Source organism: Chrysemys picta, chromosome 6, assembly GCF_011386835.1.
Source record: "Chrysemys picta bellii isolate R12L10 chromosome 6, ASM1138683v2, whole genome shotgun sequence".
Lineage (NCBI taxonomy): Eukaryota > Metazoa > Chordata > Testudines > Emydidae > Chrysemys > Chrysemys picta.
This window is the reverse complement of record NC_088796.1, coordinates 642107-668332: the sequence shown is the minus strand read 5'-3', so window position 1 is coordinate 668332 and position 26226 is coordinate 642107. Positions and strand designations below refer to the sequence as shown.

Here is a 26226-nt window from a genome sequence, read left to right as displayed (position 1 = left end):
AACAGGCTGCCTTGTCCCCCACCCCCTGAAATCCTTGTGCCTCCCTGCTGTCTCCAGGCTCCGGGGGCTGGCTGTGCTCTGTCTCAGCCATGTCAGGTGCTGTGTGACGGAGCAGGGAGCGGGGCGGGTTTGACCTGGGGATGGAGCCTGGGAGTAGGGTGACCAGATGTCCCGATTTTATAGGGACAGTCCCGATTTTGGGGTCTTTTTCTTCTATAGGCTCCTATTACCCCCCACCCCCTGTCCCGATTTTTCACATTTGCTGTCTGGTCACCCTACCTGGGAGTTACATTGAACTACCTGAGCTGTGACCTGAGCCAGGAGGGGGGTGGGAGAAGTGACACCTTCTGCCCAGGAGACGGAACAAAGGAGAGGAGGAGCAGAGGGGAGGGGGGAGAGCTGCTGGAGGGTTTTGGGCTGGGAGGTGCAACGCAGGGAACCCCCAAGCTGGGGTCTAAGCTCCCTGCGCTCCCCAAGAGGACTTGATTGAGGGGTCCTGGTTGTATCTACAAGCTCTGCTGTAGACTGTGTTCCTGTTACCCAACAAACCTTCCACTTTACTGGCTGGCTGAGAGTCACGGTGAATCGCAGGAAGCCGGGGGTACAGGGCCTGAGTCCCCCACACTCCGTGACAGCATGTGCGGTTGTGAGCACCTGGGCAGGGTACGTGTGGGGGCAGCTGCACCCACAGAGCCTGGCTAGAGCCACCAGAGCAACGGGCAGTGAGCAAAGGAGCGAGCCAGGGGGATGAACCTGCCAAGGGGCGTCCCAGGAAGGGCCCGGCTCATGGGAGAGAATCCGGCACCTCCAGGGAGTCCAGAGAGGGGCAGGTGGGAATCACGTCTCAGCAACAGCTTCACCCCAAGGGCCAAGAGCGATAAAAACACGAGACTCATTTGCTTACCATGCTAGAGCTTTACTGGGAAAGGAACTAAACTGCAGCGTCTGGGGCACGAGCAGCGATTCTCGGGTGGTAACCGGAGAGCGAGGGGAGATGGAGACAGAGACGACGCCTCTGCAGCCCAGCAAACAGTCCTGACACCGGGTGAGACGCTCTCGAGAGACCCCAGAACAATTCCGGATGTGGGGGCGGGTGGGGGGGAGGCAGGAGCCCTGGGGCTGCAGAGTGGGGTCACGGTGCTGCTGGGGTCACCGGACACCGTCGCTCCTCACGGCTTTGCCCACGTTCCGTCACTTGATCCGGGTGAAAACGTTTGTGCCGACCCTGCGGGGAAGCGCAGAGCTGTGGTTACTGGCCCAGCAGGGGGGAAGGAGGCAGGGGCAGAAGGTGAATGAGCCTGAGGAGAGAAGCCCAAAGAGGGACACCCCTCCCCAGGGCGCCCGGCCTGGGTGCTGAGCACCGCTGTCTGGGGAACGCCCCTCCTCCAGGCTCCATCTCACGGGGGTCCCAGCAGCGCCATGCAGGGGCAGGTAAGGGGCTGGCAGGCAATTCCTACAGGCGCTACCTCACAGGGGCACCCAGCCGCCAGCCCAGGGAGGCAGCGTGGCTGTGGGCACCCCGCACTGGCCTGGCCTCAGAGCCACCCAGCAGCACCCGGGGGTGGGCAGAGGCTCCGCGGGCTGCACGTCCCAGTGGTGCTCAGCAGGGCTGTTGGGGGCAGGGACCCATCAGCAGCCGCCTGCTCAAAGCTCTCCTTGGTGCCCCCCAGGGCAGGCAGCCCCCCTGCAGCCCCCCACCCCTCCCTGCTCAGTTGTTCTCCACGTCTGCTGAAGGTGGGACGTGAAGCAATGGGCTCCCTCTGCAGCAAGGGGGAGTTAGGTTAGCTCTTAGGAAAAGCTCTCTACCGATCAGGCAGTACTGCAACAGGCTACCAAGCAGCGTGTGCAGTGCCCATCCCTGCAGGTCTCGAGCAAACAGGTGGGACACGGCCTGTCTGGGACGCTCTCGGTGTACGTGGTCCTGCAGCAGCCTGGCAGGACGGAGCAGGTGGCCTCTCGAGGTCCCTTCCAGCCCTACATGTCCAGGATTCTGCGAGACGCACAGCCTGTTCCGGGGCCTGGCTTGGGGACAGTTTTGGTGCTGAAGCCGCTCCCCGTGCAGAGGCCTTGCTCCTGTTCCCAGCGCGGGCTGTGCTCCGTCGCTGACAGACACAATTCACGGCCTCTCGGCCAAACGCTACAGGAGGCCTAGGACTTCTGGGGCTTTTCTGATGGTCCTGTCCCTGTGTTCTCTCCTTCTCCTCCCTGGCAGGGTGAAGCTCCCAGTGCCCAGTGCAGGAGCGTCTGGGGAAGACGCGCTGCTGCCCCCCTGCAGACCAGTGCCTGTCTCCTCTGGCCACAGGCCTGTTCCCCACCCCATCACCTGAGTCTCCTCCACACAGGCTGGGACAGGGAGCCCAGACCACCAGAGACCTCTCTGCTCCCCGGGGAATGAGGATTCCCAGTCACTCACGTGGTTGCTTTCCAGTTATCCTCTGCAGATTTGACCTTCTCTCGCAGCAGCCACATGGTCTGCAGAGTTTCCTTCCCCTGATCATCCACGAAGCACTGGCCCACGAAGACGGTTGTCGAGACTGCCAGGGAATCGAACAGGAGTTAGAGCGAAAGTCAGCGACACTCGGCCTGAGACCCCCAGAGCCCCGGTGTCCCCGGACGGTGCCCACGAGCGTGGGGAGGGAGAGGGAGTGCTCTGAGTGCCAGTCGTGTGACGATCTCACGCTCCTGCACATCTCTCTCACAAGCACGTCCCAGGCACCACGCCCAGCCTGGGAGGTGGGGCTGGACAGTGATCTCGTACGGAAGGGAAGTGACCGGCCAAGGCCCCAGTGAGTCACTGGCAGTGCCCAGGATGGACCCCAGGAGCTCTGACCTCACAGGTCTTGGCTATAGGGACCATTTCCAGGGAAGCGCCTGGTGCACACCAGCCCCGGGGGTTTCACCGCTGCATGGGTCAGACTCACAGGGAGCCGGCACTTGGGCTCCCTTTGCTGGAGCTGAGATCATGCGAGGGCGACAGTGGACACTTCCTGGGAAGAGTCCGTGCGGCTGCAGACCCAGCTGGACAGACCCGTCCGGCTGTCAGAGGATTTGGGGGGAGATGCGACGGTGCATTTACTTGATTGTTCCAATATTGTCACAATCAGTTTGGAGGTTGGGCCCCAGGGAGATAGCTGAGCGCCCCAGATCATGTGGCCAGGCCTGGTGTGCCAGAGTGCTCGGCGCTCACAGCTGCACGTGGTTAGTGGGAGCTGCAGGTGCACAGGCCCTGTGTGTCCTACGCTAGGCACCCAGCCGCTGAGGCACCCCAATTCCTGGGGCGTTCTGTAAATGTTGGCCTTAATCTCTGTGCCTCAGTTTCCCCCCGTTGCTGGGGTAAGGCCATTGTCCTCCCGCTGGGGTGCAGTGAGATCATTAATGTTTCTGACAGGCTTTGACACCATGGACAGAACTCTCCTCTCGACAACGCGAACCCCACTCGTAGGGGGTGGAAGTATTTTGTCGGCACTTTTGTCGGCACAAACAGCGTTTACACTGCCCGACTTTTAGCGACTCGGCCATGTTGCTCAATACTGTGTAGTGTAGAGAGAGGCTAAGGGTTGTTCTCAATGTGGCCGTGGCCTCGCTGTAAGGAGCCGTCCTGCGTATGGGCAAGAATGTCGACAACGTGGCAAATGCAACCACTTTGCCAAAACGTGCCCCACCGGGACGGAAGTGTCCCAGGGCAAACGGCTGTTCCCCGCCCAGAGAGGCGGTGTGACGACGGCAGCGACTTTGGTGCAGGAACCAAAGTTACTCAGTGTCGGGGGGCGGGGGAGGATCCTGCTCCGTGATGAGCCGGATCACCCACAGCGGGTTGCTGGCCATTGGGTGCCCAGACGGGAAGGCAGTGGCAGGCTGAAGCAGTGGCCTGAGACAGGCAGGGGCACAAATGAGAGGAGGAGGCTGCAAAAGATGGGCTGGGGTAGGCCGGGTGGCGGGGTGGGGGGTGCCAGGCACTGCCCCAGGGTGGAGCTGGGGGGATTTCAGCCTATCCATCAAGCACCGAGTTCCTCTCCCCGCAACCGCCCGCACGGTCCCCGAAGCCGCTGGGACACGTACCTGAGAAGCTCCACGTGACGGTGAACCCGAAGGTCGGCTGCCCCAGGTTGTCGATGTGCTGGGATCCGTTCAGGGGCGACACGAGGATCGGCTTTTCTGCGGCTGACACCGCTGTGAGGTACAACCCAGAGAACTGCCCGGCCTCGTTCACGGCAGAGATGGTCATGTTAGAGCCCAGGTCGTTCTGCCAGGTTCCAGTCAGGATGCACTGAAAGGGGGGGGGGGGTCAGCAGGGAGGGCATGGGGGGGGGTCAGGTGGGTCAGACGCCCGGCTGAGGCCATGACCCCGAGAGCCCTAAATGCAGGACACAGACCCCACAAAGCGGAAGACGACCAGTGACAAAGGGGGTCTGTGCTCTGACTCCTGGCCATTGAGGGACCCCCCCATTTCTATCTGTGATTTCTATTGTGATGGATCCGCAGCCGAGCTGCCCCTGCCAAGTCTGCTCAGAAAGGCCAGTCTCCATAGTGACTCTGGCCTGGGACATTTCTGTTCCGAGAAGGCGAATTCCCAGGCAAAGCAGCAGTGATATCTGCCCGGTTCTAGCCCCCGGCGGCTCAGGCAGACAGGCCCCGCGAGCTGGGAGCTGAGACCCGGGAGCTCTCGAAGGAGAAAAGGGGTTTCAGATTTTAGGGAATTGCTCAGTCTTGTTTTAACTCTGCTGGCTGGGATAATGCGGAGCTCTGAAAAGTGAGCCTGCTGCTTCCCGCCCGTTGCACTGAGTGTGTTGTACTTAAAGTACTGCACAGGATCTTTTCAGGGGGAATAAGACAAAACGCCACATTTATTAGTAATACATGTATTCATTAACACTGTATTATATGCATATAGCCCCTAAGGATAGAATAAGGTAGAAGAAAAATTTCTGTTTGCTAGCAGTAAAACAAGAGCTCTTTCCCCCCCACACTCTTAATCAATTGCCCTGTTGAATGAATGAGGTGTGGATGGGCAAGGCATGGAAGGCAGCACCTCCAGACAGCCTCAACTGTTGGAGAGGGGCTGGGAGCCAGACCCAAGGACAATAAAACGTGTCAAGTGGCCTCATTAAAGACAAGCAGACATACTGACGGCCTCGGGGGTTAGAAGCAAGCTCCTTCTTTTGAAAACACCCTCTTTGCAGCATTCAAAAGAAAGCAGCACAAAGGACCAATGGACACAGACACAAAGTTTGAATCCGGTATAGATTTGCATAAGAGGAAAGCTGCTATAAAAGTGAGGTGTCTTGCGGAGGACCCCGGGTATCGTCTTGTCAACATGGGAGCATCGATCCGAATCGGCAGAAGCCTGGCTCCACCCCCTCCCCCATCTAACTCACCTGGCCAGTGAAGTTAAGGGGAGCAACTAATTGGTAACAACAAGACGGAATGGGTTTGTGTGTGAGTGTAAGTGTAATATATTATATGCATATAATACAGTGTTAATGAATACATGTATTACTAATAAATGTGGCGTTTTGTCTTATTCCCCCTGAAAAGATCCTGTGCAGTACTTTAAGTACAACAAGTGTCCTGCTTGGCCGCTCCCTCAGGGAGACGGTCCAGGTGCCCGCGGGTGGCTAGAGCTTTGTGAGCGTGTGCCTCGGGCACCGGTGGGGCTCCCTGGCTTGGCCCTGCCACCGTCTCAGGGCGTTTATTGTCTGGCACGAGAATTCTCACCACAAGGAAATAACCTGCCTGGACTGAGTGGGGTGTGCGGCGTTCAGCCCGCATGTTGCTGTGACAGACAGACATTCCCTTGAGAGCATAATCCCAGCGTGGGAAAAGGCCCCACCCTGCCCTCACCTCCCCACGGTCATTTCAGTGTCTGATCCATCACCCATCGCTCCCCTCAGTCTCTCAGTGCTCCCTGCCCAGCCTGAGACACCCCAGAGTGAGCTCCCAGCCCCCTCAGCCCCTCACCCAGCCCCCTCAGCCCCTCACCCAGCCCAGTACCTTTTTCTGTGAAGAGGTGCTGAGGGTCACAAGAGCCAAGATGAGGATCAGAGAGAAGCCTGTTTTCTCCATTGCTACTGCGAGTGGAGGCTGCCCGCAGGTGCCAGGTGAGTCTCCTTCCAGGGACTGGTGTCTGGGGCTCCCAGTCAGGCCCCTCTTTATAGCCCTTGACACAGGCGGGGCTGGGATGGACGCTGGTTGTTTACTGATTAACAGTTCCAAGAAATTGATATTTTGTTTGCATAAGTTTAATTTTCAAGGAAGAGAAAGTGAAAAGGGCCATGTCTTCCAGGCAGTGATGTGCAACTTCCTACTGAAGAAGTGGGCAGTAGCCCACGAAAGCTTATGCTCTAATAAATTTGTTAGTCTCTAAGGTGCCACAAGTACTCCTGTTGTTTTTCCTACCGAACGCAAGTCCAGGACTGTCGCTCTCTCGGTACCCTGATGCCCGGAGCGTCTGTTGAGTCCGTGTGAAGCGATGGAACCAGGCCCAGGCCTGGCTGAGAGCACTTTGGTGCAGAGGCTCATCAGGTTCGCTCCTCGCTGGGCTCTGAGGCCCAGATGTAACGCTGGAGTCCAGAGGTTCTGCGGCTGTTGCAGTGCGAGAATTGACTGACGAAGGCGGCAGTAACGGCCCCCTGGGAACCAAGAGCTGCTGGGGGGCTCTGGGAACGTGTACGAACAGCAGCGTGGCTCAGCGCAGTGCAGGGAAACGGGCCCATTTCCGGGTGGTTTCTGTGAAGACACACGACTGTGAATTACACCCTGCGACGGCACAGGCTGCCAGCGACACAACGCTAAATACCAGGGCCTGGAAGAGTGGCTCATGGATGGGGAATCAGGACGGCAACTAGGCACCCTCAGTACCGGGGCGAGAGAGGAGACAGCACGTGGGCAGCCGCCGCAGCAGGATGAGAGGGCGAGAGCAGGACAAAGCCATGCCAAGCGCTGTGGGGACCGAGCTGGGGCAGAGGTGGGGCCGAGCTAAGGGGCAGAAACGCCTACGGGGCAGAGGTGAGCTGGAGAAGCACAGGAGGCCATAGCCTGCAGGAAGAAGGAAGGGTACCCATGGAGGGTGGGAGCCGTGGGAGGGATCCACAGGGCGGGGAGGAATGGGGTCAAAACCCCAAACTCCTCCCTGTTATCCGCTGCCTGACTGTTCACAAACTCGTCGGCCAGCTGGCCTGCGTGCTGCGGGTTCTCTGGCTTTTGGTCCATCAACCATCGCCTCAGGTCGGATGGGCACTGCTCATACACATGCTCCAGTACGAATAGGTCAAGCTTGTCCTCTTTAGTTTGGGCCCCAGCTGTCCACTTGCGGGCATACCCCTGCGCCCGGTTGGCTAGTTGTAGGTATGTGACCTCGCGGGTTTTACGCTGACTCCGGAACCTTTTCCGGTACGTCTCAGGAGTCAGCCCAAACTCGCGGAGCAGGGCCTTTTTGAACAGTTCAGAGTCCCGTCTCTGCCCCTTTCAGTCGGCTGTACACCTCCCTGGCTGTGGGGTCCAGTGAGGGGATGAGAAACTGGAGCCTGTCTGCAGGGTCAACCTGGAGCAGCTCACAGGTATTCCCAAAGGCCGTCAGGAAGGTATCCATGTCGTCCCCCTCCTTACGCTGGGCCAGGAAGCACTTATCAAAGCTCTTTGCAGTCTTGGGTCCCCCTCGCTCACCGCAGCCGGGGCCCCACTGCTCCTCAGCCTGGCCAGTTCCAGCTCATGCTGACGCTGTTTTTCCTTCTCTTCCCGCTCCTGCTTCAGTTCTTGCTGCCTTAACTCGAGCTCTTTCAGTCTCATTTCCCTGCCATATTCCAGCCGCATCCGCTCCCGGGACGGGGAGCTCCGCCGGGACGATCCCCTGCTGGCCGCCGGGTCAGGGTGCCCTCAGTATTCGCTGGGCTTCCCCCAACCCCTCCCCTAGGCACAGGTAGGCAGGGTCTCGGGATGTCCTCGGCAGCAGTCTGACCCCTCCCAGTCATGTCAGGCCCCGGGGCCCACGCTGCATCCGCCGGGCGGCTTCCCTCAGGGACAGGGCTCGGTTCATCCAAGCGATCCCTCTCCTCCAGCTGGGCAATGAGCTGTTCTTTGGTGGACCTCCCAATGCGCAGCCCCCTCTGACTGCACAGCTCCACCAGGTCGCTCTTAAGGCGTTTAGCATCCATCCTCCTGCTGGCCACTTGCCGGCCTGTGCTCTCCGCTTTCCCCCGTTCCAGGGGGACCCCTAGTGTGCCAGCCCTTCTTCAGAACATAAGAAAGGCCGTACCGGGTCCATCTAGCCCAGTATCCTGTCTACCGACAGTGGCCAATGCCAGGTGCCCCAGAAGGGGTGAACCTAACAGGTAATGATCAAGTGATCTCTCTCCTGCCATCCATCTCCACCCTCTGACAAACAGAGGCTAGGGACACCATTCCTTACCCGTCCTGGCTAATAGCCATTAATGGACTTGACCTCCATGAATTTATCTAGTTCTCTTTTAAACCCTGTTATAGTCCTAGCCTTCACAACCTCTTCAGGCAAGGAGTTCCACAGGTTGACTGTGCGCTGTGTGAAGAACTTCCTTTTATTTGTTTTAAACCTGCTGCCCATTAATTGCATTTGGTGGCCCCTAGTTCTTATATTATGGGAACAAGTAAATATCTTTTCCTTATTCACTTTCTCCACACCGCTCATGATTTAGACTCATAGACTCATAGACTTTAAGGTCAGAAGGGACCATTATGATCATCTGGTCTGACCCCCTGCATGCTGCAGGCCACAAAACCGTCCCTACCCCTTCCCTTGACTCTGCTGTTGAAGTCCCCAAATCCTGTTTTTTAGTGACTTCAATTGGCAGAGAACTCTCCTGCTAGCGATCCCTGCCCCATGCTGCGGAGGAAGGCGAAAAACCTCCAGAGGCTCAGCCAATCTACCCTGGAGGAAAATTCCTTCCCGACCCCAAATATGGCGATCAGTAAGACCCCGAGCATGTAGGCAAGAGTCTCCAGCCTGACCCCTGTTAGCCATTATACTATTTACGTACCATTGCTTGGTATTCCTTGGCTAATATGTTTTACCATTAAACCATTCCCTCCATAAACTTATCTAACTTAATCTTAAAACCAGACAGGTCACTCTCCCCCACCGTTTCCCTCGGAAGGCCGTTCCAATATTTCACCCCTCTGACGGTCAGAAACCTTCGTCTAATTTCAAGCCTGAACTTCCCCACGGCCAGTTTATATCCATTCGTTCTCGTGTCCACATTAGTACTAAGCTGGAATAATTCCTCTCCCTCCCTTGTATTTATCCCTCTGATATATTTAAAGATAGCAATCATATCCCCTCTCAGCCTTCGCTTTGTCAGACTAAACAACCCAAGCTCCTCGAGTCTCCTTTCATACGACAGGTTTTCCATTCCTCTGATCATCCTAGTCGCCCTTCTCTGCACCCGTTCCAGTTTGAGTTCATCTTTTTTAAACATGGGAGACCAGAACTGCACACAGTACTCCAAATGAGGTCTCACCAGCGCCTTATACAACGGAAGCAGCACCTCCTTATCCCTACTAGATATACCCCGCCTAATGCATCCCAAGACCGCATTGGCTTTTTTCACCGCCACGTCACATTGTCGACTCATAGTCATCCTGCGGTCTACAAGAACCCCTAGGTCCTTCTCCTCTTCCGTTACTTCTAACCAATGCGTCCCCAGCTTGTAACTAAAATTGTTGTTAGTCATCCCTAAATGCATCACCTTACACTTTTCACTATTAAATTTCATCCTATTTCTGATACTCCAATTCACAAGCTCATTCAAGTCTCCCTGGAGAATATCCCTGTCCTCCTCCGAATTTGCAACGGCTCCCACCTTTGTATCATCCGCAAACTTTATCAGCCCACTCCTGCAATCGGTTCCGAGGTCAGTTATAAATAGATTAAATAAAATGGGTCCCAAAACCGAACCTTGAGGAACTCCACTGGTAACCTCCCTCCAACCTGACAGTTCACCCTTCAATACGATTTGATAAACCTCTGTCATATCCCCCCTTAGTCTCCTCTTTTCCAAGCTGAAAAGTCCTAGCCTCTTTAATCTCTCCTCATATGGGACCCATTCCAAACCCTTAATCATTTTAGTTGCCCTTCTCTGAACCTTTTCTAATGCCAGTATATCGTTTTTGAGATGAGGAGACCACATCTGTACTACGCAGTATTCAAGATGTGGGCGTACCATGGATTTATATAAGGGCAATAAGCTATTCTCCGTCTTATTCTCTATCCCTTTTTGAATGATTCCTAACATCCTGTTTGCTTTTTAGACTGCCTCTGCACACTGCGTGGACGTCTACAGAAAACTATCCATGATGACTCCAAGATCTCTTTCCTGATTAGTTGTAGCTAAATTAGCCCCCATCATATTGTATGTGTAGTTGGAGTTATTTTTTCCAATGTGCATTACTTTACATTTATCCACATTAAATTTCATTTGACATTTTGTTGCCCAATCACTTAGTTTTGTGAGATCTTTTTGAAGTTCTTCACAGTCTGCTTTGGTTTTAACTATCTTGAGCAGTTTAGTATCATCTGCAAACTTTGCCACCTCACTGTTTACCCCTTTCTCCAGATCATATATGAATAAGTTGAATTGGATTGGTCCTAGGTCTGACCCTTGGGGAACACCACTAGTTACCCCTCTCCATTCTGAAAATTTACCATTTATTCCTACCCTTTGTTCCCTGTCTTTTAACCAGTTCTCAATCCATGAAAGGATCTTCCCTCTTATCCCATGACAACTTAATTTACGTAAGAGCCTTTGGTGAGGGACCTTGTCAAAGGCATTCTGGAAATCCAAGTACACCATGTCCACTGGATCCCCTTTGTCCACATGTGTTGACCCTTTCAAAGAACTCTAATAGATTAGTAAGACATGATTTCCCTTTACAGAAACCATGTTGACTTTTGCCCAACAATTTATGTTCTTCTATGTGTCTGACCATTTTATTCTTTACTATTGTTTCAACTAATTTGCCCGGTACTGATGTTAGAGTTACTGGTCTGTAATTGCCGGGATCACCTCTAGAACCCTTTTTAAATATTGGCGTTACATTAGCTATCTTCCAGTCATTGGGTACAGAAGCCAATTTAAAGGACAGGTTACAAGGTTATAGAGTTCCTATGGTGCAAGTGTTGCACCTGTGCACATCGGGGTTCCCAAATTATATGATGATACTGGGCCTAATCTTGGGACAAGAACCTGTTAATCCTCAAGTTACAATTATATATACCCCACTCTGGGTCAGGCTTCAGCCCCCTCAGCCCCTCGCCCTGCCCCAGCCTGAGACACCCCAGAGCCAGCGCCCAGCCCCCTCGGCCCCTCACCCTGCCCCGGCCTGAGATGGCCCAGGGTGAGTGCCCAGCCCCCTTGGCCCCTTCCCCAGTCTGAGATGGCCCAGAGCTAGCACCTAGCTCCCTTGGCCCCTCCCCCTGCCCCAGTCTGCCCAGTACCTTCCTCCCTGAAAAGGCCCTGAGGGATGCCAGCCCCAGAGCCAGAGAGAAGCCAGACATGCTAATCCCCCCGCCCTCCCCTCCCCAAAAAACCCAGCAGAAATTGTTTATGGCTCTGGGCCCCACAGCTGATACCAGCGTCAGAAGCTGGCAAAGCGGAGCTGGGATGTTCATTACACTGTGAGCAGTTTGCAGGGTGGGATGGGCAGGTTCCCCTCTCGTTTGTTTGCTTATTGCTGTGTGATTTCTCAGAATCGATCAGCTGCTGTGCTGCGAAAGTGACAAGGGATGTGTGGCCGGGTGAGGCTGTGACTAGGATGGTGGGAACTCCAGATACATAGCCAGACAGCAGAGCCCCAAAGAACTGGAGAGAGAGCGACAGGGCAGTGACTCATGGAAGGTGCCCGGCTCCGAGGCCTGTAATGGCTCATGGGGCAATCGTTAGCGTAAGTTAGCGGGGGCTGAAGCAGAGGAACGTGAGCAGCATGTCAGGCGGTAACGTGAGGCAGGGAACCCCCAGACTGCGCAGTAGCAGGATGCTGGGAAGTGACAGAGCCTGGTGCAGCCGCGCCATCCCCTGCGCCAGGGAGGGAGAGAGAGAGAGAGAGTTGGTAAATCGCATCTGGGCTCGTGGAGACTGTCTGCAAGGCAGACATGACTGCAGGCTTGTCTGCTCTCCAGCCAGGCCTACACTTTAAAGTCAGATGGACCCATCTAAGGCCACGTCTACACGGCCACTTAGCCCAGCAAAGCTTATGTCGCTCAGGGGTGTTAAAAATCCCACTCCCCTGAAGGTGTAAGTGGCCATGTGCCCAGCGCTATGTTGGTGGGAGACGCTCTCCCCCGACACAGCTGCCGCCGCTCGGGGGCTGGTTTTATTATATCGCCGGGAGAACAGTTACACGAGCGACCTGTCAGCCGCGCCGCTGCATCGGCACTGCTGTGCCACTCTCCGCGCACCAGTGTAGACGTGGCCTGAGTCACCGAGGGCCGTGAAAACTGTCACACGCTGAGCACTGGAATGATGTCGCCCTCGCCCAGTGTAGATGTGACTAGGGAGAATTGGTCTGTCAGCCCAGCTGCAGCTACACTGGGGCTAGGGCGAGAGCACTCCAGTGCTCAGCACGCAGCAGTTTTCACGGCCCTGAGCGACTTAGGCCACGTCTACGCTGGCCAGCTGCCAGCAGCTTGCAGAGGTGGATTCATTGCACTGACAGGAAATCTCCTTCCCCAGTGTAGGAAGCGTTTACAATACGGCGCTGCTGGCGTTATCAGCTGTTACGTAAACCCGGCCTCAGTCAGCAAGGCCAGGTCGGGCCCGACCCGCTTAGCTCCTTTCATCTCCCCCGAACTCCCGCCCTCCAGCCCTCTGGTAGCTCCTGCCACTTTCCTGTAACTCCACCCGAGCTAGACAAACTCCAGGCAGAACAGAGTTTTATCAACGGGGGTTTAACCATTGGAACAGCTTCCCCGGGGACACGGTGCCGTCTCCAGCACTGAGTTCGGGGTCTCCGTCTATGAGATCTGCACTAGCTCCGCCCCAGGTCAGTGGGTGTAGGTGTCCTGGGCCATCCCCAAGCCTCCTTGCAGCTGGGCCCTGCCTTCATTTCTCCAGTTAGGTCATCACTAAGTCCAACCCTCGTATCGAACAGCACCGCCCCATTCCGAGGTTCTGAATTCATTAACAGAAAGTTCCCAGAGACACAAGAAAGCCCCTCACTCAGGCTTCCCAGCAGGAAGGCCGATGCCCTCTAAGTCTATCAGTTACCTCAAATCTGGCAGTGCCACGTCTCAGCCGCACCCTCAAGGCACCTCCACCGCCCCCGCACCATGATCCTGTCCCTGGAGCTGGGGCCTTCCTGCCCACAGCCCACGGCTCCTCACAGCCTGGGCCTCCCACAGCTCCCGCCCCACCTCCCTTCCCACAGCGTATCTCTACGAGTCCCTCGACCAGCTGAGCTCCGGTAGCCTCGGGGCTCGTTAGCCAGGTAGCTGCCAGCCAGCAGCCGGTTCACTGGTGGGCTGGGATGGGCTGGTTCTCCTGAAAGAAGCCCGTCGCAGGTAGACCTGGGCCTGACACCCCTTATGGGGCCAGCTGCCCCTGTGGGGGGTTGAGTGCAGGACCCCTGGCTGGGGTCTCTGGCCTGGCCTGTGCAGGAGCTCAGATTGGATGGTCAGAGTGGCCCGTCACACCTAGGAATCTCAGTTTTGTACTGAGGCTGTGGGCGCGTTCCGCAGGGGCTGCCTTTTGGTGTGTGTGCGGTGCCCGGGCGTGGGAGCTGGGCCTGCAGACGTCACGGCAACACCCACAATTAACAATCCCCGTGCACAGCCTGGAACCAGGCAGGGACTGTCGGAAACAGTGAGTGTCAGACCTCAGAGAACCCTTCCCGGGTCTGTGGGGTCCCTTTTCCCCTGCAGGTGCAGCCGGCTGTGCCCAGCACAGAAAAAGCTGGTACTCCCCCGCTCACTGCAGCGGGCTGTGCGTTGAACAAGGAGGCTCAGGAACGGGGGCTCTGATCAGGTGCACAAGGGCAGCACAGAGATGTTCAGTAGCTAAGGGTACGTCGGCATTGCAATCTGGGAGGTGACTGTAGCTCACGTGGTCCCGCCTGAGCGAGCTTTTCTCTCACTAGCTGGGGTAACAGGGCGGTGAAGCCGCATTAGTGCAGGCTTCGGCCTGGGCTTTCCACGGGTCATCATTCGCAGGGCGAGCCACGCTGGAGCCCCTGCTGCTGCAGCTTCCCGGCCCAGGGGTTAGAGCTGGCTCAGGCACGGCTACGTGAGCGCTTAGAAGACGCACGCGGGATCTTTTTCAGGGGAAAAGGCGACACACCGCGTTTATTGAAGATACAACAATTAGCATATGCATTCAATCACACACACACACACACACACACTGTCCCACCAGTCGATGTTATAGTTACCAGGCCAGATCAATCTAGTGGCCAGGGAAGAGCCGGGTTCTGTCGGTTGCAACACGATGCTCCAGGGAAGTCTTGACAGGACGAACCCAAAGTTCCATGGCAAGGCCCCCTGTTTATATAGTGATTTTCCTTCACTGGGACCAGGGCCGGCTCCAGGGTTTTTGCCGCCCCAGCAGCCAAAAAAAAAAAAAAAAAAAAAAGCCGCGATCGCGATCTGTGGCGGCAATTCAGTGGGAGGTCCTTCACTCCGAGCGGGAGTGAGGGACCGTCCGCCGAATTGCCGCCGAATAGCTGGACGTGCCGCCCCTCTCTGGAGTGGCCGCCCCAAGCACCTGCTTGCCGAGCTGGTGCCTGGAGCTGGCCCTGATTGGGACCAATGAGTTTTGCACTGTCATTCTGTAATCGTTTGTTGTTTGATGAGTGCTGTTTTTTTTAAATTGTCCTTCTCATCCTTTATCCTGTTCTTTCATCAGGTCTCTCAGGGAGGTACCCCAGGCTGGGTTTGATCACAGCTGTCTTGTCCCCATTGATAGGTGCCTGTTTCATCTTTAGAGTCGTCAATCTGCCCTCCTCTGACATGTCAATAGCGGCGTGTTGCAGCCTCCTTGCGCCCTTTCATCTGTCTCCGGTTCCTCCCTAGAACATCTGGCTCAGCGATGGCCTTCACACTTATCTCTTAACACACATTCCTCATTCACACACAAAACAGAATTAATGTACACATTTGTTAGTCTCTAAGGTGCCACAAGTCCTCCTGTTCTTCTTTTTAATGTACACAGAATATTTTGAACAGGAACATCACATTGCAATTCAAGAGAAAACAATCATGGCATTCTTTTACTTATTTCAAAATGCTAAACCTACAACAAATTGGTGACCCTCAAAGGTCTGTCACTGCCTTGAAATCAGCACAGACACAGAATCTGGCTGATGTATCTCTACCCATTAGGCCATTCCTTTCTGCTATTCAAAAAGGGTGGCTGGCAGGATATGATCAAATCATACACCAATACATTTAATACATGCTACATTATTATTCTTTATCCTTTGTTCTAAATTATATAAAATACAAACATAAAATCCTACTACGACAGATCTGCCCTGAGGCTATGTCTACACTGTGACCTGGGGGTGATTCCTCACTTGTGTAGACATACCTCATCGAGTTAGTGTGCTAAAAACAGCAGTGTAGCCATGGTAACATGGGCAGCCATGGCCCAGGCCAGCCACCTGAGTACGTCCAGGGGTCCAGGCAGGTTCGTACAGAGTCTGCTGGCCCATGCCACCGCTCCCGCTGCCTGGGGTACTTCGGCTACACGGCTACTGGTAGTGCGTTACCTCACTGAGTGCTGGCACAAGGATATCTATGTGAGCTGGGAATCACCTCCTAGACACCACCTGCAGCGAGGTTCAGACACTGCCTGCTGGTGGGGGTCTGTGCTGGGGGGATCCCCCGTCACCTGCTAGACAAGGAAGAAACAGAGTCATGGGCCATACCTGTGGGGTGATTAATTAATGGCCTCCCAGCTGGAGAGGGCAGAGCTAGCTAGACCTATTAGGCACTTGGGCCTTGTAAGGAGCTGCGGGATCTCCGCTGAAGGGAGCAGACCCAGGAGAGAGGAGATAGGGAAAGGCTGGGGTGGGCAGATGGGGGAAAGCCCTGGGGATAGAACTGATCTCTGTGGTGGGCCCTGGGGAAGGGGACGATCCAGGGAGGCTGTCCAGACAGGGAACAGGGACTAGGAGAGCCCACAGGGAGCAGGGAAGGCTCCGGGGCGGGACCCTGAGCAGGGCCTACAGGAGCAGGGACCTGAAGAGGAGGTCCGGCGGGGTGGATGATCAGTGTGATGTACGGGGCATGTGGACTCTGAGTTGGAAAAGCCTGGGGAGCCAGCGGACTGGTAAGAGTAAGACAACATGTGGGTAGAGCCCAGAAGGACCTTTTGTTTAGGCTAATTTGGGACGGTTGTTCAAGATGGCGTTCATTCGGGGTTCTGGGCACCCCGGAAGGGGCTTGGACTTTAGGTGCCTGGCCCGAAGGCTGAGCCATGGAAGACCCGACGGGAGGCAGATGGGCTGCAGAGGTACAAGGGTTGAGGACCCCTTGCAATGCCACCTCCAGGCACCCGGGGGCGCTATGACAGGAAACCCAAGTGATTACAGGTCAAGTTAGGCTTGCCACACGGAAGCATTTTACCCATGTAATTACACCACGATGGTTAAACCGACGCGCCTGTTATACCGGTATAACTCCCCGTGTGGACACTCTGATTCCGGACTAAGAGCGACTGTTTTCACTTAATCTTAAACCTCTTAAACAAAATAAACGGAACTGAAGAAAGGCGTGCCTGTCCAAATATGAGCGTCCGCGCGGGCGTTACAGCCATACAAACTAGAGCTGTTTGAATTCACACCTTAGTGTAGACCGCTGTCACTTTCCCATATAGACAAGTCTCCAGAAGGGAGCGTGTCACTCTTCACACTCTGGTCCTCCCTTTCTGTCATGCAGGGAAATACTTCATCATGTTGACATTTACATCATCATCTTTGGCCGCCTGAGTTATCACCGCATGAGCTGCATGGAGCTGTCCACACCTCAGAGCTGTTGTGTCAGGCTGCCTGCAGACTCAGGCAAGCATTGCTGCACCGCTTTGCACTCTGGTCACGTTTGGAAGGTTTTCTTTGCAACCTGCAATTTTGGGTGTGCATTTAAAGTGGCATTTTGAACCTGAGATGATCACACGATGTGGACGGCAGCTGGCAGCTTCCCCTAACGGCTCAATAACTGGACGGCAGTTTTAACAACACAGTGTTATGTTTAAAACCCCCGTGATTTTTAAGTCAATCGTTATTTTTGGGGGGCTGGGGTGGCTCCTGAGCCCGAAGGCTGGGGGCTGGCAGTGCTGTGGACACCTTGGCCCCGGTCAGGGAAACTGGAGCACAGCTCCTGGCAGCCTGTGGAGCGAGGTTGTGCAGAGACTCACACGCGCTCTGCAGCCTCTTGCCCAAAGGGCCTCTGAGCGCCTGCGCTGGACGTTCAGCCAGGATGCTGCGGCGGTGCCAGCGCTGGGCAGTCTCTGCAGCTGGGCGGGTTCTGACCGGGGTCAGACATCCCCATGCCCCAGTCTCCCGGGCGTTTGTCGGTGCTGCCTGACGCAGCCTGACCCCTTTCTGACCAGGCCACTCAGGCAGGTCCAGATGTTCCCTCAGTTTCTGCCTCGGATGGGAAATTTCAGTAGCAACGTGGGTGGGAGTCGGGGTAACAGGGACGCCTGGGGGCTCCCAGGTCAGAGCACCAGGGATAGTCGAGGCTGAACTGAGTCCAGGCTAATAGCTGGTGTTGCTGGGCAGAGGGACGGGCAGCGAGCAAAGGAGTATGAGGGGGGAGCCGTGTTAATCTGTATCCACAAAAACAATGAGGAGTCCGATGGCACCTTAAAGACTAACAGATTTATTTGGGCATAAGCTTTCGTGGGTAAAAACCTCACTTTCTTCAGATGCATGGAATGAAAATTATAGAGATACTCGCACATGAAGAGAAGGGAGTTACCTTACCAGTGGAGAGCCAGTGCTGACAAGGCCAATTCAGTCCGGGTGGATGTGGTCCACTCCCAATAACTGATGAGGAGGTGTCAACACCAAGAGAGGGCAAATTGCTTTTACAGTGAACCAGCCACTCCCAGTCTCTATTCAAGCCCAAATTAATGGTGGTAAATATGCAAATGAATTGTAGCTCTGCAGTTTCTCTTTGAAGTCTGTTTTTGAAGTTTTTTTGTTGAATGATGGCTACTTCTAAATCTGTTATTGAATGTCCAGTGAGCAAAGGAGCGAGCCAGGGGGATGAACCTGCCAAGGGGCGTCCCAGGAAGGGCCCGGCTCGTGGGAGAGAATCCGGCACCTCCCAGGGAGTCCAGAGACGGGCAGGTGGGAATCACGTGTCAGCAACAGCTTCACCCCAAGAGATATAAAAACACCAGAGACTCATTTGCCTCCCGCGCTAGAGCTTTACTGGGAAAGGAACTAAACTGCAGCGTGGGGGGCCGTGGGCAGCGATTCTGGGGGTGTAACCGGAGAGCGAGGGGAGATGGAGACAGAGACGGCGCCTCTGCAGCCCAGCAAACAGCCCTGAGGCCGGGTGAGACGCTCTCGAGAGATTCAGGGGAGGGAGGGCCAGGAGCCCTGGGGCTGCAGAGTGGGTCACGGTGCTGCTGGGGTCACAGGTCACAGGTCGCTCCTCACGGATTCTCCCACGTTCTGCCCGTTGATCCGGGTGAAAACGTTTGTGCCGACCCTGCGGGGAAGCGCAGAGCTGTGGTTACTGGCCCAGCAGGGGCCCGCGCTCGGGGCTGCCCCATACACTAGAGGGGGGAAGGAGGCAGGGGCAGAAGGTTCATGAGCCTGAGGAGAGAAGCCCAGAGAGGGACACCCCATCCCCAGGGCGCCCGGCCTGGGTGCTGAGCACCGCTGTCTGGGGAACGCCCCTTCTCCAGGCTCCATCTCACTGGGGTCCCAGCAGCGCCATGCAGGGGTAGGTAAGGGGCTGGCAGGCAATTCCTACAGGCGCTACCTCACAGGGGCACCCAGCTGCCAGCCCAGGGAGGCAGCGTGGCTGTGGGCACCCCGCACTGGCCTGGCCTCAGAGCCACCCAGCAGCACCCAGGGGTGGGCAGGGGCTCCGCGGGCTGCACGTCCCAGTGGTGCTCAGCAGGGCTGTTGGGGGCAGGGACCCATCAGCAGCCACCTGCTCAAAGCTCCCCTTGGTGCCCCCCAGGGCAGGCAGCCCCCTGCAGCCCCCCAGAGGAGCGCCGGCGGAGAAAGACAAGGCACCTGCAGGCTCCGCAGCCACCCCAGCATGTGTGCGGGGAGGCGCATGGAGCAGCACCACGCGGGAAAGGCACTACCAGCTGGATGAACTCCCCAGGGCAGCTTCCCTCTCACTGCCAGCCCCCCGCTTCCCGGGGGCTCAGAGTAAGGGGGCTCGGAGCAGGGACGGGGCCAGGCCCTGCTGTCCCGGCTCCGCAGGCAGCACCTTCACTCCTGGGCAGTCTGTGTCCCGTCACCCACCTGGTCGCTTCCCAGCCATTTGGGGCTTTGGCCTTCTCTCGCAGCAGCCACATGGTTTCCAGAATTTCCTTCCCGTTCTCGTCCACAAAGCACTGGCCCGTGAAGACGGTGGTTGAGTCTGCCAGGGAATGAAGCAGGAGTTCGGGTGAAAGTCAGAGCTGCCCTCTGTGTCCCCCACAGTGTGTGTGTGTGTCCCCCACAGCGCAGCTCGTGTCTGGGCCAGTAATAGAGTCCCCGTGCCAGCAGGCTAGGCTAGTGCTCCTCACCATAGTGTCTGAGCCCCCATAGCGCACCGAGCCACGTGACTACTCATCTGCCTGTCGCCCCATGTTGCTCTGTAGTTACGCTAGAGAAGGCAGGTTCCAGAAACACGCCTGGCCTGGGAGCGGAAGATGGCCAAGCATGTTTGTTCCCAGCGTGCTCGCCGTTACTGCTGAGGCCAGGCCAAGGGTTGGTGCCAAGAGCCCTAAAAGGGGGAAGAGGGGAGGCAGGGATGGAGGCTACTGGATGCACGGGAGCAGGAGGCGGTTGTAGATCAATCTCTGATAATTTTCATATGACTTTACATTGTGCCTCTTCATATAACCTTGTGGTGGGTCTACCCACGTGTGACCTCTGTTTTCATGGAACTTTGTATCAAAGCCTCATTTAGAAACTTTGCAGTGCCCTTGGTATAATATTATAGCCCCTCAGGATAGAATAAGATAGAAGAAAAAATTCTTTTTGCTAGCAGTAGAACAAGAGCTCTCCCCCCCCCCCCCCTCTTAATCAATTGCCCTGTTGAATGAATGAGGTGTGGATGAGCAAGGCATGGAAGGCAGCACCTCCAGACAGCCTCAACTGTTGGAGAGGGGCTGGGAGCCAGACCCAAGGACAATAAAACGTGTCAAGTGGGCTCATTAAAGACAAGCAGACATACCGACGGCCTCGGGGGTTAGAAGCAAGCACCTTCTTTTGGAAACACCCTCTTTGCAGCATTGGGACAACACTCAAAAGAAAGCAGCACAAAGGACCAATGGACACAGACACAGAGTTTGAATCTGGTATAGATTTGCATAAGAGGAAAGCTGCTATAAAAGTGAGGTGTCTTGCAGAGGACCCCGGGTCTCGTCTTGTCAACATGGGAGCATCGATCCGGATCGGCAGAAGCCCGGCTCCACCCCCTCCCCCATCTAACTCACCTGGCCAGTAAAGTTAAGGGAAGCAACTAATTGGTAACAACAAGACGAAATGTGTTTGTGTGTGTGTGTGAGTGTAAGTGTAATATATTATATGCATATAATACAGTGTTAATGAATACATGTATTACTAATAAATGTGGCGTTTTGTCTTATTCCCCCTGAAAAGATCCTGTGCAGTACTTTAAGTACAACACGGTGCCAGGCAAAGGGCAGTACGAGAAACGGGCCGAGTCGGGAGAGGGAAGAAGAGGCTGAAGGAGCAACGAGTGGGGAGGGGCCAGGGACCGACCCAGGAGGAATTGGGAGGCAGTCGAGTTCCCCTCCTTGCCCCCCACCGGGCGCTGGAGCCCCTGGGGCCTCCTACCTGAGAAGCTTTTCCAGTTGACAGTGAAGCCAAATGTCGGCTGCCCCGCCTCATCGAAGTGCTGGGACCCGTTGAGGGACGCGGGTTGGATGGGTCTCTGAGCGAGCGACACAGCCGTGTGGTACTTGCCAGAGAAGGTGCCGTCCCCGTTCACTTGCTGTATCTGCATCTGGGAGCCCAGCTCATTCCTCCACAAGCCAGTCAGGATGCACTGAAAGGGGAGGGACATGGTCAGTGGGTGGGCGGGATCAGCGCCCTGTACACAGCACTGTGGGGTCAGATGCTAAGCCGGGGCTGTGCCCTCGACAGCCCCGAACGCAGGACAGTGACGGCTGAACTTTTTAATTTATAAAAATCTCATGATTTTAATGCTAATCTCATGATTTCTGGGGGCTTTTGCTGAACTCTTCTTTAACAACTCCAAACTTTCATTCACATTTTTCTGTCTAACTTTTTCTTTCCAATAAATGTCATTGATAATTTCCATCAGCTGTGGGAGCTTAGCTCTTTTGTAGCACCACGTCTGTCTATGACGGGTTGGGTCAGTCCTCTGGCCAGAATGTCCCAGGGCCGGGCGTGCAGCGAGCTGGCCTATAACATATGTGACGCTATGAGTGTAATACGATATCTCATTGAAAGATGACAGGACCAGAAAGAGTTAATTACCTCCCAGACTGACCTGACCCATGGTTGAACTTTAGAGACTGGTTAGGAAGATCTGTAAATTAATAGAGCTTTGAAATGTAAGTCTGCATTGTTAGAGATAGAAGGGTAGATGTTTGCTCAGGTCTTGTAATATAAGCAAACAAGTCTTGTCTATTGCTATAGCTTTAATTCAAAGATCAAAAAAGGAATATTAACATTTAGGAAGACACTTGAGGGAAATAGTATTATTGTCTCTATGTCTCTTTGAAGGTTGTGGTAACCTGTATCTGAACTGTTTAATGGATAAATTACCCTGTGCTCATTGCCAGGATGTTTGGAAGGCGCATTAAGTCTATTGTTTTCTCAGGCCGAAATTGACTGGAGCTACCCTGAATATGGACATTGGACTATAACCTATGGACTATTTCTAAAAGGAATTTTGGCAACTACAAGCTCATCTCTGCTATGTACCTGAACCTCAAGATTTAAATTCAAGTCTGTCTGTATAATGATCTTTTAACCAACACTCTCTCTCTTTTCCTTTTTAATAAATTTTAGTTTAGTTAATAAGAATTGGCTATAACTGTGTATTTTGGATAAGATCTAAGTTATAATTGGACCTGGGTGTGTGGCTGATCCTTTGGGGTTGGAAGAACCTTTTCTTTTATATGATGAAAGAAGATTTTCAGTAATCATCATCATATCTGACAGGTGTGTCTGGACGGAGGCCTGAGGCTGGGCACTTTAAGGGAACTGCGTTGTTTGGACTCTGAGTAACCAGTGAGGTTCTATAGAAGCTGTTTTGGGCTGGTTGGTAAATCTAAGTATTGGAATATCCACCAGCGTTTGGGGTTTGTCTGCCCCGTTTTGTTTGCTGATTGAGTGACCTCAGCTGGCTCCCACAGGCAGCACTGTCACAACGTACAAACCGAGCCAACTGCGTATGTACGGCGCGACGGACCCCTGCTCCCAGAGCGGGCGAGAGGTGGGGCGATGAAATGCAAATGCAGACAGGGAGACAGGCCAGCAAGGAGCCCAAGACGGAGGGGAACAGGGTCTCCCCGTGGGCATTAGGGCTCATTCCCCAGGCCGCACGGTGGCTCTGTGGACAGGCACACACGGGGCATCTTCTGACTCAGTGATGCTGCTCACTGGTGCCCCTGCCCCCGCTCACCACTCTGGCCTCTGGGCTCTGAGCTCAGCCGCCAGGCGTCTATCCAGCGTATCAGCCCAGCAGCGCTCTGTGCGGAGAGCAGAGACGCCTGCACACACAGCACTGAGCACACAGCACTGAGCGGCTTCTGCCCTCCCACCCGGCTGGGAAAGGGGGAGGGAGCCAGCTGTAATTCCAGTTCACTTCTCTCCGGCCCCGGGCTGTGACCAGCCTGCGCAAGGGCCCAGCTGCTCTCGCCCCACGGCGTGGGGTAACGTCACTGCACCCGTAAGCAAGGCTGGGCTGCCACCTGGGCCCCTCGCGCCTTGGTCGCCAAGGTCAGTCACGCTCTGCTCCTGCAGCCTGTGTCCTGGAACCAGCTCCCTCCTCGGCAACATGCTCCATAGGGGCCTTTCCTGTAGTGTATTGGCCACCAGGCTGGTGCACCATCGCTACCAGCCTGGCCTCCCCCCGTCTCACACGCTGCCCCCATCTGGAATTGAGCCTGGCCGCGGGCGGGGCTAGGGGAGGCAAAGCCCAACCAGGATCTCAGCCTCCACACTTCCTGCAAAGCCTCAAGCTACCCAGACAGACGGGCATCCTGGGCTGCAGCCAGGTACCAGCTGGGGCCTGGGCAGCACGGGCACCGAGGCTGAGGTTACCTTGCAGTTTGCTGCTTGCCTTTGGTGCCCAGGAGTCGGTCCAGGCCTGGGCTTTGTTTTCCTTGTGGCTCTCTCCTCCTCTGCGCGTTTCTTTCCCTCTGTGACAGTTTCATCTTCCTGGCAAAGCAGCTGTTAAAGAGAGCAGAGAAGAGCAGCTGCCTTCCTTAGCAGACACTCAGCGAACGCAGCCAGCGCCCGGTGCTGCTGCTCCCGAAAATGCCAGCGGGTGCCCAGACCCTGGCCACGCCCCTGGGGCTGATGTTTTGCCCATAGAGACACAGCGTTTAAGGCCAGAAGGGTCCTGCCGGCTGTCACTGGCCACTGACCCACCCAGCACCGCCCACTAAACCCAACAACGGAAATGAGACCAAAGTCTGGCAGGCCCAGGAGACCAGGCTGTTACGTGCCACAGGCAGAAGCCAGGCGGTACCGAGAGGCACCATGCCCGAGGCCCGAGGCCACACGCTGCGGAGGAAAGAGAAACCGCCCAGGGTCCCGGCCAAGCTGACCTGGGGGAAATGCCTTCCCAACCCCACATGTGGTGCTCAGTCAGGCCCTGAGTGTGGGAGCAGGAACCAGCCAGCCAAGCCCCTGCGAGAGAGGATGCTCCCTGCCACCTCCGAGCCCTGGCCCACCCGCCCAGTGTCCCATCTCCAGCCAGGGCCATCCCTGAGTCTTCAGCAGCAGGATCTAAAATGAAACAAACCCAGACTACACAGAGGCAGGGACTCTCAGGCTGGAGGCTGAGTCCCAGGGAGCTGCTGAAGGACAGAACAGGGGTTTCAGATTGGAAGGAATTGCTCAGTCTTGCTTTTAATGCTGATGACTTGAGTAACACAGGGGTTAAGAACATAAGAACGGCCAGACTGGGTCAGACCAAGGTTCATCTAGCCCAGTGTCCTGTCTGCCAACAGTAGCCAATGCCAGATGCCCCAGAGGGAACGAACAGAACAGAACAGGGAATCATCAAGTGATCCATCCCATGTTGCCCATTCCCAGCTTCTGGCAAACTGAGGCTAGGGACACCATCCCTGCCCATCCTGGCTAATAGCCACTGATGAACCTGTCCTCCATGAACTTACCTAGTTCTTTTTTGAACCCTATTATAGTCTTGGCCTTCACAACATCCTCTGGCAAGGAGTTCCACAGGTTGACTGTGAGTTGTGTGAAGAACTAAGCCTGCTGCTTCTGGCCCGTTGTACTGAGCATCCTGCTTGGTTGAGGGCCCCCACATATTGCTAAAGATTTTAAAGCTTGTGCATAAGATATTCATGGGGTGAAATCCCTGCCTGGGGTGGGGGGAGGGCAGGGGACACACCCCGTTCTCACCTCCCCCAGTGTCAGTGCAATGCCTGTCCCCATCACCTCTCACTCCCCTGCCTCCAACTCCTACTCCCCCTGCCCAAACCAGGAGCCCACTGCCTGCCCCCAGAGAGGGGAAGAACCCAGCACATCTCCCTCCACCACTGGTGCCTCGTTAAAATAAATATAAATAAAATAATAATGGAGATATCCTATCTCCTAGAACTGGAAGGGACATCAAGCCCAGCCCCCTGCCTTCATTAGCAGGACCAATTACTGATTTCTGCCTCAGATCCCTAAGTGGCCCCCTCAAGGATTGAGCTCACAACCCTGGGTTTAATCAGGTCAATGCTCAAACAACTGAGCTATCCCCCTCTCAAGAAACAGTGTCTGAAGCCTCCCTAAAGTCCTCCCAACCCAGATAAAACCCTACCTGAAAGTGAATCCCAGTCACTGGGGGACCAAGAGCCTGAGATGAGCCAGAGCGAGCACCCAGCCCCCCCGGCCCCTCACCGTGCCCCGGCCTGAGACACCCCAGAGCGAGCACCCAGCCCCCCCGGCCCCTCACCCTGCCCCACCCTGAGACACCCCAGAGCCAGCGCCCAGCCCCCCCCGGCCCCTCACCCTGCCCCGGCCTGAGACACCCCAGAGCCAGCACCCAGCCCCCTCAGCCCCTCGTCCTGCCCCACCCTGAGACACCCCAGAGCCAGCGCCCAGCCCCCCCGGCCCCTCACCCTGCCTCGGCCTGAGACACCCCAGAGCCAGCGCCCAGCCCCCTCGGCCCCTCGTCCTGCCCCAGCCTGAGACACCCCAGAGCCAGCACCCAGCCCCCCTGACTCCTCACCCTGCCCCGGCCTGAGACACCCCAGAGCCAGCGCCCAGCCCCCCCCCCGGCCCCTCATCCAGACAAACCTTCTGCCCTGATAAAGCCCCCAGGAATGCCAGCCCCAGAGCCACCGGGAAGCTGATCTTCTTTATCATCTCTGGAGTGGAAGGTGACTGCAGGTGTCAGCTGTGCCTCTCTCTGGTGAGCTCTGGCCCCACAGCTGATAGGGGCCCTCTGAGCTGTGTCCTCGGAGTGAACAGCTCATCAGTGGGATTGTCATTTTCATCTTCTGTTTGTTTCCTTTTCCCCTTAGTAGCTGATTTCCCAGAAACAAGCACAGGCTTTGGGAAGGGGGTGAAAGTGAAAGGGAAAGTGAAAAGGAAAGGGAAAGGGAAAGGGACATGTGACCAGCAATGCTGGGACCCCTGCCAGATGTAAATGTCCAGACCAGGGGTCGGCAGCCTTTCAGCAGTGCTGTGCCGAGTCTTCAGTTATTCACTCTGAGTTAAGGCTTCGCGGGCCAGACACACATGTTAACATTTTTAGAAGGTCTCTCTATAAGTCTATATATTATATAACCGAACTACTGTTATATGTAAAGTAAACAAGGTTTTCAAAATGTTTCAGAAGCTTTATTT

The 26226-nt window shown here is 55.5% G+C and overlaps 1 protein-coding gene across 3 annotated transcripts; it reads right to left on the bottom strand.

The window, feature by feature from the left end:
• Positions 1 to 895: 895 nt before the first annotated feature.
• LOC101938531 (avidin-like) lies at positions 896 to 25971 on the bottom strand. Of its 3 annotated transcripts, none has more exons than XM_065598558.1 (5): positions 25675 to 25971; positions 23461 to 23589; positions 21001 to 21211; positions 19456 to 19573; positions 896 to 1225 (listed from the first exon to the last, which is right to left on the bottom strand). In XM_065598558.1, exons 1-5 carry the CDS (start codon positions 25741 to 25743, stop codon positions 1192 to 1194), a joined length of 561 nt encoding a protein of 186 aa, XP_065454630.1. In that variant the 5' UTR covers positions 25744 to 25971; the 3' UTR covers positions 896 to 1191. The 3 variants fall into 3 exon arrangements, with proteins under 3 accessions (XP_065454630.1, XP_065454631.1, XP_008173122.2); XM_008174900.3 differs by lacking the exon at positions 896 to 1225 and adding an exon at positions 17822 to 18682 and having other exon boundaries at positions 25675 to 25969; XM_065598559.1 differs by lacking the exons at positions 19456 to 19573; positions 21001 to 21211; positions 23461 to 23589; positions 25675 to 25971 and adding exons at positions 2414 to 2534; positions 4060 to 4267; positions 5992 to 6723.
• Positions 25972 to 26226: the final 255 nt, after the last annotated feature.